The following is a 16827-nucleotide window of genomic DNA, read 5'->3' on the forward strand; positions in this document are numbered from 1 at the left end:
TTTCCCTGGAAATAAATGGAATCTCAAGAGACTAGTGACTGGTCCTAGAGCTAATGAGTGACCAAAGTGTGACCAGAGCCCAGGTCTGTTTCTCAACCCAGGGCACTTTGATTCTAGATTGAGATGTGAGATGATAGGTGCCTTAATTGTGGCGCAAAAGATGGGCATTCCCCTCCTCCTCCCTGCCCGCTCCCTGCTCCCTCAGCGGCACCCTGACCTTCGTCAGATGCAGAATCAAGATTTCAGCAGGGGGGCCAGCCCTTTCCCTGCCCCACCCTCCTTGAATTCAGTGACTCAGGAGTGGGAGGGGGTTAGCTATGCCCTTAGAAGGGGGCCAGCTTCTGCAGAGGCCACTGGAAAACTCATCAAGATACTCACAAAGCATAAAGCCACTGCCACATTCTAAGTGGGAAGTCGGAGTTGGAAATGAGGCTGGTGTGAGACACAATAAAAGGCTCATTGCCAGGAGACTGGGGAGTAGGGCGGCCAAGGGAGGGTGGCGAGCGTGGAATCCCTAAGTCACGTCCCTCCCATCCTCAGGACTGGGCTGTTGCTCTGGTGGGTTGAAGATCCTGCTCAATGGCATCACGGGTGGATGCTCACGTAGAATGCCGGGCTCTGGCGGAGTTAACGTGGTTTCAGCCGCTGCAGCATCGCCCCACGGAGACTGGCTGCCATGGGGATTGGCCACGTTAACCAGCTTTCGTTCAAGCTGTTTGGGTATCAGACTTTTCCTTCTCGATGGTACATGGGAGACCTTTCCTTTCTGCAGCTCCTGAAGGTACAAAGCCCCTGGTGCCTACCCGTGGTGACTGGTGTGTGTGTGTGTGTGTGTGTGTGTGTGTGTGTGTACACCTGGGAACGGGCATGCACACACCCTCACAGGACTGCGTCCACGCAAGCTGCTCGGCGTGGTGGGCTGGGCCGAGAGACAGTCAGCTGGTCTCTTTGCTAAGCTACTAGAAGTCGGCTAACAAAAATGAAAAAGCTTCTCCAGCAGGGGGCGCTGGTTCCTAAGGCAGAGGAAGGATTTCGGGGAACACGGTTAGACAGTCACTTTCTGGTGCAGTCCCCACAGGCAACCTTAGGTTTTAAAGTCAACTTGACGTGTTCCACGAGGAAGGGGGCCGGTGAGATGTGATACGTTCAGGAATCAACGTCCCTACGGGAGCAGCTACAGTGACAGCAGTAGTTATGGTAACCAACGTACAAAACTTGGTTGTGAACTAGCTGTTGAATTCATCTCAGCAAGCTCCTCCTGAAGCAGTGCTGTTGAGGCTCCGCCCCTCGCTTCTCCAATGCTGGAATTGCAGCTCTCACTTCTCCCTTGCCCTCTGTCCGCTTCTCCTAGGCACGAATGCTTCATCTCCCGTGGACCCTGGAGGGCTCCAGAGCCTTTGCTGAGCTTTCCCCCATGCTCCTTTTTGCAGTTCAGCAAATTCAGGGGACTGGGGCACACTGCAAGGGGTTGTGGTGGTGCTGGGGCTGCCAGAGGAGTGTCCCAACCAAGAAACTGGCGAAGCTGCAGACTTGACCTAGCAGTGCCCCACCTCTGGGCCACAGAGTTGGAGCCAGGCCCTGTCCTGGTTCTCAATGCACTCAAAAGCTTAAATCCTAGCAAACCCTCCACTGCGGAGCGAGAAAAGCCAAAGACACAGAGACAGCCCCTGTGGGGCTGCTGGAGGGTCATCCACTGCCCCCATGGCCCCCGCCAGGGCAGCAGTGTGGGTGTGTGTGGGGTCAGGGGTGGAAGGGTTTACACGTCTGTACTAATAGCCCTTGGATTGGTGAAGGCCTCACGCCCAGAGCCTGGCCAGGTCACCGGGTAACTCTGGGGTGCTGCGAATTTGAGGGATGGGGGTCCCCCCTCTTTGTAGCATGTGGGAGCAAAGGAGAGCCTCTCGCCTCCACCCCCATTGGGCACCATGTCAGCCGTCCGTATGTAAAAGGGGGAGCTGTACGGGGAGCAGGTAGTGCAGTGGCTCGCGGCCACCCCGCAGGGCTGGCTGCAGGGCTCGCTGGTGAGAGGTGCCAGGCTGCCTCTGCCGTCCAGGGCCTGGGAGCTGCAGGCATTGCAGCTGGGGCCTCTGGGATGCGTGGGAAGGTCGTGCTCCCGATCCTCCTCCTCGTCTGCATCCTCGGTTCCGCTCTTCTTGCAGCAGTAATACTGTGCGGAAGGGGAGAGGGATGCCTGAGCGGATGAATGCTTCCCCGACCCCACACATTTTTGAGTGTGCACAGGTGCCCCTGCCCCCTGCTCCATGGAGAACCTAGTGCCAGGCACTGAACCCCAGGGGCTTGCTCCACACGTTTCTATTCCCGGCTTTGCAAGGCCAGTGCTGCTTTCCCTTTCCCCTCCCACCACTCCTCGCAGTAACTCCAGGCTGTGGTTGAGTTGGGCAGGGACACACACATATTGAGGACAGGGCTGGGGCTGCTGGTGGCAGCTTTCAGAGCCTCCCCAGAATGCTGCTCTTCCTGCGCCCCTGAAATCTCAGAGGTGCAGGAGACACAACCCAGTGAGCCCGTATCTCCCCAGCACACTTTCTGTGTGCTCTGAGCGGGCAGGCTGGGGGGTGCTTAGCTTCCTTCTGACCAGCCCCAACTCCCAGCCTCCTTGACTTACGCCTGCCATATTCCATGGCTTTGGGTTCTGTGGGCCCTGAGGTCAGCCTCCAGTTTCTGACCCCATAATGAAAAAGAGGTTTGCTGGTGGCCTGGCAGCCTCTGGCTACGGGTCCCGGGGACTGACCTGGAGCCTGCAGTAGCACAGGACGGCAATGATGCAGAGGAGGATCACCGTAGCTAGGATTCCGCCAGTGATCACAACCGTTCCCGCTGTCATCCGCCCGGCGCCCCATCAAACTCTGCAAAGATGTGCGGAGGGCTGAGGACCAGCTGTGGCTGCAGCCCTGGGCTGGGCCGGGGGCAGTCTTTCTGGAGCTGCCCCGAGGCTGGAGCAGGGGGCCTGAGAGCAGCAGGTGCAGGGAGGGCCAGGCCCCAGGGGCTTCCTGAAGGCTGACGACTGGCTCTAGCTCCAGACCGGGCCAGCCTAAGTGGGGGAAGTTGGAGGTGTTCGGCACAGGGCAGATAACAGCTGCGGGAGGGAAGAGAGAAAGCTGAGTGCTAATTCTGCCCCTTGCTTCTATCCAGTTTCAAAAAGTTCTCACGATCTTTCCCCTTTGGTGCTCTTCTCGCCTTTCCTCTCCCCTCACACCCTTCTTAACCCCAGCTTCTGCGTGGCTCCAGACACAGAGGAACAACTGCTGCTGATTGCGGGGCTCCTCCCTGTGTGGCATCATGCTAAGCACCCCCACACATCTTACCACATCCTCGCGATAACCCTTCAGGGCAGTTATTAGCTATCCCTACTGCATGCATGCTAAACGGAGGCTGAGAATAATTTGGCTGCGATTCCACCCAGCCCATTCATCCCCAAGGCTGTGCTCTTGATCCCCGCCATCCTGGCACACACCCCAGTGGTCCCTGAGCCCTTGTCCCGGGCTGGCGGGGAAAGGGCCAACTCTCAAAAACATCAGGTGACTCTTCTCTGGCTCAAACCCGCACTTCTTTCAGGGGTATCTCTGTTCTTCAAACCCTCCTGAAAAGCAAGGGCAAGGCAAGCCCAGAGGGCGTGGTGTGTGGCATCCTGGGCCCTGGAAGGCTGTGGCCCGACTGGGGAGACTGGTCCTGGCTTCTGAGGCTGAATGAACAGGACAGAGGCAAGCTCTGGGCATGAGGCTGTCCTGGCTTCAGGCAGATTATCCTTTTAGGTCAGTAAATGCGGATTTCTGAGCCTCCCAGGTGCACTGGGACCAAGGGGGCAGGAGGGTGGGGACTGGGGACTTGGCATCTTGGAGATGGAAAAATGACTAGATCACTTACATTAGTAAAGGGAACGGTGACCTGCAAGACAACAGAAAGGACAGAGATGTTGGAATAAGAGAGTTACCCGCTGAAAAAGGCCAGAAGGGTTAGATGATTCCCAGCCAACCCTCATTTTGCTTTCTTCACTGTGTGGCATATCATCAGTGAGCCCACATACCCCAAGTCTGGGTCTCCAACTGCTAGCAGATGGACATTTCAGTGGATGTCCCAGTGGTCATCTCAAACTCAGTTGTGACAGGCTAAAGTCATCACCCTGCTCTCCAAATGGACTCCCCGCCTCTGACCGGTCTGTCTCTGTTGGTGACTCCACCATAGCTGCCCCGAAGGGCTTTGCAAGTTGTTTATTACTCAAAGGGTAAGTGGGGCTAGAACCCAACCGCACTCTGCTCACAAAGCTGTGCACCCTGGCGTGTTCACCGGGTAAAAGGGGTACCTTTATCTCTTCACCCAAATGTACCACCTGCCCACCACTGTTGTCCTAGAGAGCTGCACCTGCCCAGCAGCGGGGCTCCAAATCCACTCCTGCTCTGTGGACTAGCATCGTGGGCATAACCTGGGAGCGCCACTAGAAAGATGGCATCTCAGGCCCTCCACAGGACTAATGAATCAGAGTTTGCATTTTCACAAGGTCTCAACTGAATAAGTTGCACATGAGAGTTTGACAAGGCCATGGGACGTTCCCCCAGCTGCCCAGAATTGAAACTCCTCAAATTCTTCTTTGGCTTCCCTAGTCTTCTGTCGCCCACTCCAGTGAAGACTTGTCACCTCTCAAGCTGCAGTGGTGCAATGGTTTCCTAACGAACCTTCCCAGTTTTGTCTCTGAGTACCCTTCCTGCCACCAGCTGTTAAGCCTTTCTTCACATCCCTGGGCGTTTCTGTGACTCTCATGCACCACATTGCCTGCAGGATACATTTATCTGCCCATAAACTTTTAGAGACAGCTTCAAAGGCATAGCCATCCCCCAAGTTCCTGCACGCTCACCCTATTTATCTTTCCCTCCTCACCTCCCTTTCTTCCGCCTATGTGATCTGCTGCCCCATCATGCAGCCCCATTGTTCCTTTTTTTGGAGATGGAGTCTCACTCTGTCCCCCAGTGTGGAGTGCAATGGCGCAGTCTCGGCTCACTGCAACCTGTACCTACCGGGTTCAAGTGATTCTCGTGCCTCAGCCTCCCGAGTAGCTGCGATTATAGATGTGCAACCCCACACTGGGCTGATTTTTCTATTTTCAGTAGAAACAGCATTTCACCATGTTGGCCAGGCTGGTCTCGAATTCCTGACCACCCACCAAGGTGGGTGATCCACCCGCCTCGGCCTCCCAAAGTGCTGGGATTACAAGTGTGAGCCACAGTCCTACAGTTCTTAAGCAGCTTATTGCCTAGTGATGAAAATAGACGGGGCAACCCTTACGATACAGTGTGAGACTCGTAGCCACAGAATCGTAGTCCAGAACTGTGGAACACAGAGTGGGGCAGCTAATGACTCGGGGGGAGATGCTCCACTGCAGGTGTTGTATTGAGCTGAATCCTAAAAGGTGAGTGACAGCCTATCCAGTAGACAAGGTGGGGAGGGAGAATGAACAGTCCAGGGGTGTGAAGAGAACAGTTCCAGGAACTGCGAGGGATCTGGCGAGGCTGGGACAGGCCAGGGCAGGCATGTGCCTGGAGAGGCGGCAACCCGGGCAAGGAATCCGGATGAACTCTCCTGGAGGCCGTGGGGGTTCCTGAGGGGGCTTTCGACAGGGGAGTGTGTGGTCTTTCTTTTTCTGTCTGTTTCAATCCTGCCCTTCCTTCAAGGTTCTGAGAAGCCTCCCCTGAGTGCCCCAGCCCTGATGCTCTCTCACTTCTGGGCTCCTACTGCAATGCCCTTCATGGTTCGCTCTTCAAATCCCACTTGGTGGGATAAGAGTCAACTTTTCATGTGGGAACATGTTGATTCCTCCACTATATTATAAGTCCTCTGGGATCAGGGGTTGTGTCTTACATGGTCTCCTATCCTCTGCAGCCTTAGGCACCATGTCTGACACATGGTGTCAGACTTAATAAAAGCTCACTGTTTAGCTTGTCACAGCCCTGGCAGTTATGACTCTGACAGACCACCAGGGGGCAGCAAGCTGTATCTCTCAGCTCAATCCAACGGCAGACTGGAGCGTCCCTGTTTGAGATCACTTTGATTTTGCCCAGGTGCATGGTGGGCCATGCTTCAGAGGTTTCTTGGGGCATCTGGAGGCGGGGCCAGATGAATCTCAGCTTGGGGAAGGCTTAGGCACTTTCACTACAGCACCACTTCATCCCCCCAACACTTCCCTGCATATTCATCGCTGAAGGCTGCTTACGGACAGAGAGGTCTAGGAGTGACCTGAAGCTGGGGAGGCAGCAGTGATCCACCCCACAGACAGGCTTGGACTAGTGCTCCAGGATGTGCTCAGCCTGTTTTAGGAGACAGGGAATTATGGAGAAGCCGTATAAGAACAGTGCCCTCCCTCCTCCCTGCCTCTGTCCCGGGCCAGCCCTCTTTCAGGACCACACAGGTTGCGCACAGCAATGGCCTGGACATTGCGGGCATGGCAGTCTGGGCAGAGCTGGGGTTCTCAAGGCCCAGGTTCGAGGATCACTTGTGCCACTAAGCAGCTACCCCATATTGGAAAATGACCTTCTTTCTCACTTCTGAAGCAAAGATGAACAAAACACTCAGTTCTCACATTCCCCTGTCTCCCTCGCCAGTAGGACTGTAAGGAATTGTAACCAAGGATCACCGATCTTCCTCTGAGTTCTCAAGTATGACTGTGAGGAACGAGGGGGATGGGTGTGAGAGCTCTTTGTAAACTAGAAAAGACCCCATAAACAACCATGTTTGTGGGGAGAAGGAAGGCCTAGACCGGTTGTGGCTGTTTAGGTCTGGCCTTAAAATCATAAGCCAGGAAGGGACATGGAAAGGGTGTGAGATGAACTAATCAGCTCTCAACAGTTTCCCTGAAGGCTCAGTACTAATGGAAAAAACAAATTTTTTTTTTTGAGACAGGGTCTTGCTCTGTCACCCAGGCTGGAGTGCAGTGCTGTGATCTCGGCTCACTGCAGCTTCAACCTCCAGGGCCCAAGCGATCTTCCCACCTCAGCCTCCCAAGTAGCTGGGACCAAAGGCATGTGCTACCATGCCCGGCTAATTTCTGTACTAACGGTACAGTTTAGCATTTACATTCCCACATTCAGTGGCTCTCTATGATTTCAGGAGGGCCCATTGTCTCTGCAATTAGATGCAAATGCTGGCAGTAACTTCTTACACCCAAACAACAGCCTACAGTTTACAAAGTGCTCCATTTATGCTCTCTTATGGCGGGCGGGCTCTGAGATGGCCCAAGTGGTCACTGCCTCCTGGCAGTTATGCCCTTGTGTACTCCCCTCTGAGTATGGGTGTGGCCTGTGACTTGCTTCTAACTAACAGAATGGGTAATGGGATGTCACTTCTATGAAGAGATTATATAAGATTCAGACTATTCTCTTGCTAGCCATTGTCTCTGATGGTTTTGATACTGAAAGTTGCCATGTTGGGGAAGCCCATGTGTGAAGAAACCTAGGGTGGCCTCTGGCTAATTCCTGGCTGGGGACTGAGGCCCTCAATCCAGCCCCCCAAAAGGAACTGAACAGCCACATTCATGAGAGTGGAAGTGGATCCTTCTCCAGTTGACCTTGGGGATGAATTGACAACCCCAGCTGAGACCTTGAGGCAGAGGGCCAACCAGCCACATCTGGACCTCTGACCCACAGAAACAGAATCATTGTGTATTATTTTAAGCTGTGGAGTTTGTGGTCGTTTGTGATGCAGCAAAAGATAGCGAATACACATTCTTGAATCTTACAAAAGCCCCAGCAATGCTGGAGGAGAAGCGAGACCATTAAGTTATTTTTCTAAAGTCATAGGATAACAAGTGTCTGCGTCAGGGCCCGCGGGCCAGTGCTGTGGAGTTTCTAACACACCAGCTGCCTCCTGAGGTGTCCTGAGGACAGGAGAAAGGGGTCCCTATGTTCCCACCCAGGTCTCAGCAGGTCTGGGGCAGAATGACTCAGTGGTGGCCAAGTCAGGGAACGGGGGTAGCCAGAGGACAAACCTGCTGCCCACTAAAGAATCCTAAGGGCCTTCCCTCTGTGACCAGGACTTTCTGAAGCTCCTTCCCCACTGGTGGCCCAGACACCCTCTCCCCAGGGAAAAGGGAGTGGCCCGTGCCTTACACTTACGTGAAACAGCTGGAGCAGTGGTGGCTCAGTCACGCAGGCTACGCCTGAGCAGACAGCAGGTGGGGGTGCGTCATGGCCAAGGGCATCAGTCCCTGCCAGAGAAGAGAGAGGAAGACCCATGAAAGCTGGACAGGAAGGCTGAGGACAGACAAGCTCCTGCTGGCCCCCAGTTGTGACCCCACGGCTCTAGAGTGGAAGTCTCTCCAGGGGTTTGCTTCTTGAGGTAAACCTCCGCAGCTGCCTTGGTTTCCGAGGCCCCAGCCTAAGAACCTGAGGACAGACCTGTAAGGTTACATCTACCCCAGCTGTGTCTCCTTCCCTCTGTGGTGCTTCTGGAACCCTGTGCCCAGGGCAGCAGCAGAATGCTGGGCACGTGTCTGGGAGGTGATGCTGAGCGGGGCAGGGCGCTCGGCTGGTTTTCTCCTGCTCCACTGGAGGATCTGGATCTGTGCCCAGCGGATGCGTCCTTGTTGCTTGCATGACTGACCCTGCTCTTAACATACCTCTTTCCCAGCCCCTTCCCCACCGTTTCCTGGTCCTATTTTTTCCCAGTGCCTGGGCTGCACACTTCCTTCCCCTACTCCAATATCCTGACTTCTATCAGGCCAAAGATGGCGACTGGACAGCCAGAGGAGCAAGTTCAGGCTGCTGTGCTGTTGGGGGAGGGGGAGGCAGGGTCCTCTTGAGATATCCAGGAATCCAGGGTAGGCTAAGTTTTGGGGGTCTCTTTACATTCTTTTATTTGTTTATTCATTTAACCAATCACTCTAACCCAGGACAGGGCTGATCTCTTTTTTTTTTTTTTTTTTTTGAGACACAGTCTCACTCTGTCACCCAGGGTGGAGTGCCACTGCAGCCTTGGCCTCCCGGCTTCAAGCGGTTCTCCTGCCTCAGCCTCCCAAGTAGCTGGGACTGCAGGCAGCCACCACTGTGCCCGGCTATTTTGTGTTTTTAGTAGAGATGGGGTTTCACCACGTTGGCCAGGCTGGTCTCAAACTCTTGACCTTAAGTGATCCTCCCGCTTTGGCCTCCCAAAATGCTGGGATTACAGGCTTGAGCCACTGCACCCGGCCAGGACGGTGTTGATCTTTAAATAACCACTCAACATTATTCGGAAGAGTCTGAACCCGACACTGAGAGAAGGGAGAGGAGGGATGCCCTGTGGGGGTGATGCTCAGCCCTGGCTCAGAGGCCCCGAGGAGGAGAGGCCTCCCTGGTTGGGGGATGTTTGTACTGGGGAGGAAAGCCAGCCATTAACCATATCCACAGAGCCACCTTCCAAGGGGACAGGGCTAACCACCTCCAGGTTCTCACCCTTGGCCAGAAGCTGGAGGTCAAAGGACAGACATTAGCATGATGCCTCAGGGACTAGGCCTATCCGAGCCCAGCAGCTCTCCGGCAGAGCCCTGGGGAAAGCTGAGAAGGGGGCAGAGTGACTGCATGACAGAGCAGCCCTGTCCCCATTATCACCTCCCTCCTAGATCTAGACCTTCCTACACTCTCCCACCTCCTGCCTTGGACATTCTGGGCACTTGGGCTTTCTTTTCTCCAAGATGTTCTCACTCAGATTAACCTGTGACGTAGAGTTTAATGTCACTGGGTATCACAGAGGGGCTCTTCCTGCACGAGTTCTGACACGGCAAAGGATAGAAATCAGAAGGCGAAAGGGAGTCTAGGCAGGGCCCTCTTCCCCTGGCTGTGCACAGACTGTACAATGGGAATGTAAGAACATCTGTCTCAGGATCCATGGATGCTTTCACCCACTTTAGAAAACATGGATAGGACTGTAACTTGGTGAAGGTTTGGTGAGGGGATTTCCATGGTGAGAGGCGTTGCTGAGCTATGTATCCCAAGGGAGGAGGGCTCTGGGGCTGGCTGTCTTGAGTCAATATTGTGTAAGTGTCAACAGGGAGAAGACCTCCACTGAAGAGGCTGTGGGCGGCCTCCAGATGCCCAGAGGCTGAGCAAGGGGTTGCAAGAGACTCCTGGGACGCAGATGCAGTGCTTGAATGGGTGAAGGGAACTTCAGGAGAGAGGGGTCCAGTCCAGCAGGGAACCCCAGGAGAGCCCACAAAAACATTTTCAAAAGCAAGAGCCAGTTTTAAGTTTCTCCAAGCTCTCTAACCAGTAAGAACCCCGAATTTCAATCCTGGCAAGTGGTAAAACAGCAGCTCCTGGGTGGTGGTAGGGAAGAGAGAACAGGGCGATGTAGACAGCAGAGGGACGTGTGGGGCCCACCTCAGGTGCTTCCAGCTTGAGCAGAGTGAAACTGGAAGAAAGGAGAAAAACAATGCAGTCAGAATAAGAGTGTTGCATTACTCATGATTATTATGCATTCTTTTTTTTTTTTTTTTGTGAGATGGAGTTTCACTCTGTCACCCAGGCTGGAGTGAAGTGGCACAATCTCAGCTCACTGCAACCTCCGCCCCCTGGGTTAACGCGATTCTCCTGCCTCGGCCTCTCAAGTAGCTGGGATTACAGGTGCCCACCACCACCCCTGGCTAATTTTTGTATTTGTAGTAGAAATGGGGTTTCACCATGTTGTCCAGGCTGGTCTCAAACTCCTGACCTCAGGTGATCCACCTGCCTCGGCCTCCCAAAGTGCTGGGATTACAGGCATGAGCCACCACGCCCGGCCTCTGATGCATTCTAATGTCTGAGTGGACTATCTATAACTTACAGTAACTACAAGGCTATCACCGAAGACTGGATGAAAAAGCAATGGGATTGGACCAAGTTTTTTTTCTAGGGGCAGGGGAAGATTTCTCCCACTGAATACATTTTACAGGGACATTTGAAGGAAAAAAATTAAAGTTGTTTTTTGAGCATAAATCATGCAACGTGCTTGTTACTTACAGAAAAATGATCCATGGAAATGTAAGGACTCCAGTGTCTTTTTAAGAAATTTTTATTTTAGGTTTGGGGGTACAAGTGCAGGTTTGTCACACAGGTAAACTCATGTCATGGGGGTTTGTTGTACAGATTATTTCATCACCCAGGTATTAAGTCTAGTGCCCAAAAGTTATTTTTTCTGCTCCCTCCCTCATCTTACCCTTCACCCTTAAGTAGGCCCCAGCATGTATTGTTCCCTCTGTGTTCTGGGTTCTCATCATTTAGCTCCCCCTTACACGTGAGAACATGTGGTCTTTGGCTTTCTGTTCCTGTGTTAGTTTGCTAAGAATAATGGCCTCCAGCTTCATCCATGTTCCCGCAAAAGACATGATCTTGTTCTTCTTTATGGCTGCATAGTATTCCATGGTGTATATGTACCACATTTTCTGTAGTCTGTCACTGATGAGCATTTAGGTTGATTCCATGGCTTTGCTATTGTGAACAGTGCTGCAATGAACATTTGTGTGCATGTGTCTTTACAATAGAATGATTTACAATATCTTTATTTTCTAGATGATGAAACCAAGTTCAGACAGGACAACTGACTTGTTTGCAGAGATGGCACTGTAGAGGTCCCAGGCCAGGGCCCTTCCATTTGATGTTGTCTCTCCTTCCAGAAGATCTGCACTTATTTCATCAGGAGCTAGGGTGTCCCCTGAAGTGGAGTTGACGGTAACTCTGGCTTGACAGTAACAATTACCTGAGCCACGTATTAAAAAATGGAGACTCCAGAGTTACTGAAGCAGCATCTACAGGGTGGGGCCCAGGAATCTATATTCTTAGCAGGTTTGAGCCTTACCATCTGGCCTTTTGGAAAATGATGCAAGAAGAAACTTCTCTGGGAGGATTTCAGTCTGGAGGCAGTAGGGGAGGGGAGTGATCTTGCAGAGCCTGTGGCATCATCTGGTGCCCATGACAAGAGTGGCTCTGGGTTCTGTGTCCTGAAGGCAAGCAGGCCAGGGGGCAGGAGGAGGGGGAAGCCTAAGAAGAACCAAAGGCATGTGGCATCAGCCTGGGCGGGGATGGAGCCAATAAAGTGGTCAGATGGGGGGCCTGGCCGGGCGTGGTGGCTCACGCCTGTAATCCTAGCACTTTGGGAGGCCGAGGCAGGTGACTCACGAGGTCAGGAGTTCGAGACCAGCCTGGACAATATGGTGAAACCCTGTCTCTATTAAAAATACAAAAATTAGCTGGGCGTGGTGGCATGTGCCTGTAATCCCAGCTACTTGGGAGGTTGAGGCAGGAGAATTGCTTGAACCCGGGAGGTGGAGGTTGCAGTGAGCTGAGATCGTACCATTGCACTCCAGCCTGGGCAACAAGAGCAAAACTCTGTCTTAAGAAAAAAATAAAAATAAAAGAATGGGGGCTTTAAAGGCCATTCGTCTAGTAGAGGCTGGAGTTGGGCACTAAAAGCCACCCTGATAGAATGTGCTGGGAAATGGGTCTCTCACTCCCCAGGAGACCAGGGGTCTCTGCTCTATCTGAAGGGCCCCCTGTTCTCAGTGGCCTCAGCCTCACTGAAGCAGGGTCACCTCGCCTCACTGCCTGGATGAATGCTGGCAGGAAATGCCAGCTGTGGCTGGCACCAGCACATGTAATTAACCATCGACTGCCCCCTGCTCCTTGCTCAGCCCCCTGAGGAGCACAGGTTAATTGAGTGGGGCCTAAGCACCGGCTGATCTCAATTTCTCTGATGCAATTAAGCCTTCTCCACTCATTTATTAACTCATGAAATTGACACAGCAGGTTAGCAGCCCCAAAGAAGAGGAAAGCTTTTTTTTCCTTGTTACCTGTCTTCCTGTCCTGCAATCCTCAGGCAAGGCTGGAAGAAGGAAATGGGGAAGGGGTTCCCTTTACTTTGATTGTACGTATGCCCATTACAAAGTCTTGACCCCCAGGATGAGGGTTTGAAGAACTAGTGACCACATGGGTTCTCTTACCCTAGATGGGTAACTACAGCAGCAAAGAGATGTGCACTCTTTGAGAAGCGGTCTCTCTGGGAGATACAGGACTCTTGCAAATCATCAAGAAAAGACCTCCAAGAACCCCAGTGTAACAGTAGGCAATGGACAAGTGGTTTACCCTAAAGGCTCCCAAGGAAATGAAAAGATGCACAAACTCATTAGTAATTCAAGAAATACAAGCTGAAGCCACAATGAGCTATCACTTTTTACCTTTAGATTGGCAAAAGTCAGGAGCAGGATAATGCTGAGCATTGGTGCAGATGTAGGTATACAGGAACACTGGTGGTGGGCATGGCTGGGGCAGCCACTGAGGGAGTGACCTGGTACCACTTAGTCACAGCAAGTACACATATGGCCCATGAAATAGCAATTCTGCTCCTGGTTCGATGTTCCTGAAATTTCTTAACACAGCCATAAGGGGTCATATGTGAAGATGTTTGTTACCATGCTGGGCTGTTTATGATGGCAGGGACTTGGAGGCAACCTCAGTGATCATCACTGAGGAGCGGACCCAAAAACTCAGGTAGATGCTATCACAGAGGATATGCACCTGCTGAAAGCAGAGGACCAGATGTGGCACCGCAACACACAGCAGCGAGGAGAAAGCTTAGCACAGTGGTAAGAGAAACAACGAAACAAAACCAAACCACCCAAGCATGAGAGGCATAAGAATTCTGCTTACATGGATTTAAACTACAAGCATACAGATCCACAACCCACATGTTCAAGAACACATGCCAAAAAATGAATACACATCATGGCTGCCTATGGAAGAAGGTAAATGAAAGTGAGAGTGAGAAACATAAATAAGATGTGACAGATCTTGCACAGACCAATGATCATGATACTGTGCTATGATCTGAAGAACACCGTTAACTTAGTCTTCTGCATCTGAAGTCCAACTCAAACAAAAAGACAAAAGAAAGGAGGCTTTCCCTTCCCCCAGGGAGCCTTTCAGGATTGACTAAATGCTGCTTATTTTTGTTTGGTCTTCCTGAGGCCTATTTGTCCTCCAGTATTGGCGTTTATTGATACACGGGTATCCTGTGGGTATATTTTGCTTTCTTCTTTACAGTTTAGACCATTTTGGGGCACAGACTTGGAATCACGTGTCTTCGTTGAGCTCCACTCCAGCCACCTGCCTGGTATCTGCACATTCTGAATGCTGGAATGGCCAGGTCTAAGGGGGAAGTTGCTTTGCACAGAGTGCTGTCCCCACACAGAGCCCTCCATCCTGCTGTGCTCTGCTGTGCACAGTGGAAAGAGCACTAGGCCAGGAGTTCCAAGATTTGGGTTTAAACCCTATTTTCTGCATTCATTACCTGGGTGACTTTGGACAATTAATGATCTCCTTGAGGCTCATCTGTAAAATGGAGATAAATAATACACCTTTCTCTACGGGGTGAGGATTACCTGGGAAAATGGGGGGGGGGACGGTGATCTTTCAAATCACACTGCCTTCTAAAAAGGGCTGACGTTGTCCCAAGAGCCTCAGGGTCCCTGCAGTTAGCCCTCCGAGCTGCTCACGGCAGAGGCGTCTCCATGCTCACTCGTCCCTGGGTGAGTCTGGCTGTGCTGAGGTTTGGGAGTGGGCCTGGGAGAGCTGTGTGGGCACTGGGTGGCAGGCAGATCCGGGAGGGTGGGGTGAGGAAGAGAGATGAGCCCTGAAAAGCCGCTGAGGCTGGGGGATTCCGCTTCGCCTCCTGGCCAGTTAAAACTCCCAGCAGTCAGCCTCTGCAGAAGGCTTCCAGGAGCTGGGAGGTGCCTTACTGAATTCCAGGTTTTTGTGGTGGTGACTCCTCAACGTGAGTGATATTTTTCTTCTCTGTGGCAATCCAGTGAAGGGGCTGAGTGCCTATCTGGGTGCATATACAAAGCCCACAGAAGACACTCACAGCGAGAAGAATTCGGTGGAGGGAGGAGTTTGGAGCCAGAGGTGACCATGAGAACAGCAGCTCGCAGAATAGAGTTTAGGTTTCCGCTGAGCCCTATTATGGGGGTTTGAGCAAGTCGTATCTAGATCCTGCGGAACATGTGACCCCAGCTCATATTTGAGTTATGCCTGAGGTAATGCGTGTGAAAATGAGTTTATTATTCCTCTTCTCTTCCATTCCATCCTTGATGAGCTGCTCAGAACAGAACATGACCCGCAGGCTCCTGATCATGACCTTGACTGGACCTTGTCTGGCTGGGCCTTTGTCTCAGCATCCTTGTGGAAACTCTGTTATTCCCCTCATTTATCCTTCATCTACTACTTACTGAGCACTAAGGAAAGTGCCTGGCATGGAGCCCCGCCCCAGGGACACAAGAGGAGAGGCAGAGTGCCCCCGAGGAGCTCACAGGAGGGGACACGGACAGAAAACATGGCCTGTCCTCTGGTTTCAGGACCTCGTGTCCAGTCCACCTGTGGAAGGCCTGGGGGTGACTCTGCAATCTCTGTCAAACCACCACGGTCTGACATGGCTTGGAGCGCACAGACGCCCTGGAGTAGGCACACCCATCAGGCTTGTTCAGTGCTTGGGGTTACAAATAAATATTTGCTGCAGATAAACAGAGGTGCCCTGCTCCTCCCAGCCAAGGGCTGCCTCAGAGGTGCTGCCTGCATCCTGGATGCCTGTTAAGGGCAAGGCTGAGCGTACCCCTTCCCTGATTGGGGTAACACAAAACAGGCTGCTCTGCATGTTTCTTCAGCAAAAACTGTGCTGATCACGGAAGAAGAGTGGGCACAGGTGTGGGACCCCTGCACTGGCAGAGCCTGAGAACCTGGCTGTGGGCCCCTTGGGCTGGGGAGGGGCTGTGACTTTGTTCTGAAGCCCCACAGCACACTGTTTCGTGTCTGCCTTACTCACCAGTGAATCTTTAGCCCTAGAACATAGGAGATGCTCAATATGTATCTGTCTAATGCAGAAACTAGTGTCTAGAGCATGCCATGTTTATTGGAAGTCTTCCTTGTCACCATCCGCCACACTGCCCACGTGTCTCTGCCGCAGAGTGTCACATAGCACCTCAAGCTCCACCTGCCCCAGCTCCCAGCCTTTTCTGATCCTTCCAGGCCTCTCTTCCTGAGAACCTCAGTTTTGCCTATAGTCCATGTGACATAATTGGGACTTAGTTATGTGTCATTTTACATGAGTGTGGACAATTTTATGCAGATAACGCTAGTCTCTGGAGCTCTGGAGGTTCTGATCACAGGTCTGTCTGCTCCGCTTTGGAGAGGCCGGTGCTGAGGCCAGTAAACCTGTTAAGGGTTTGGTTCATGTTGGACTTGGGTTTTGTTTCAGTTTCTGCCTCTCATAACAATGTTCGCTGACAGTTTACAGAGTTTTCCTATGCTTTATCTTGTTTGTCTCCTAGGCATGGCAGATTTTGATTTCTCTTTCTTTACAGAAAATATTAAGTTTAGGAAGGCCAAGTGATTTGGCTACGGTCACATGACTATTTCCGGGACAACCTGCTGCCACTCTTCTTCCATGACCAGAGTAATTCTTGCTATGCATGGAACATGCCGAGTGGCCCATCTCCATGCCACCCTGGCTCTTCTAACTCCAGAGTCAGTGCTCTTTTCTGGCCTACCACAGCAGCCTGAATCCCTAGCCATTCGCAGGAGGCATGGGGACACCATGGCCTAGCCTAGGGCCATGGGATAGGGCTTCACATTTCACAAGTCTGTTGTGTTGCACTTTATGACTTGGATTTCTCCCTATCTGTCCTTGATTGTTTAGAGGGTGTTCTGAGATTCCCTACGCAGCAGGCCTGCAGCTCAGTGACGGCTAAACAGACTTGCTAGGAAAGGCAGAGACATCTAGAGGGCTTGTTTCACTTCTTCAGCGAGATGTCAGCAGACTGGAAGA

At 52.3% G+C, this 16827-nt stretch overlaps 1 protein-coding gene across 1 annotated transcript in view; it reads right to left on the reverse strand.

Moving 5' to 3' along the window:
* Positions 1-922: 922 nt before the first annotated feature.
* The window catches only part of FAM163A (family with sequence similarity 163 member A), an 88835-nt gene continuing 72930 nt past the window's right edge, over positions 923-16827 (reverse strand). The window contains exons 2-7 of the mRNA XM_025403271.1: positions 10359-10389; positions 8121-8212; positions 6553-6671; positions 3886-3906; positions 2753-2867; positions 923-2167 (exon numbers count right to left, since the gene is read on the reverse strand). Coding sequence (XP_025259056.1) covers positions 1757-2167; positions 2753-2845 — 504 coding nt within the window. The 5' untranslated portion in view covers positions 2846-2867; positions 3886-3906; positions 6553-6671; positions 8121-8212; positions 10359-10389 and the 3' untranslated portion in view covers positions 923-1756. The remainder of the gene's footprint in view (positions 2168-2752; positions 2868-3885; positions 3907-6552; positions 6672-8120; positions 8213-10358; positions 10390-16827) is intronic.

Source organism: Theropithecus gelada, chromosome 1, assembly GCF_003255815.1.
Source record: "Theropithecus gelada isolate Dixy chromosome 1, Tgel_1.0, whole genome shotgun sequence".
NCBI classification, from domain to species: Eukaryota; Metazoa; Chordata; class Mammalia; order Primates; family Cercopithecidae; genus Theropithecus; species Theropithecus gelada.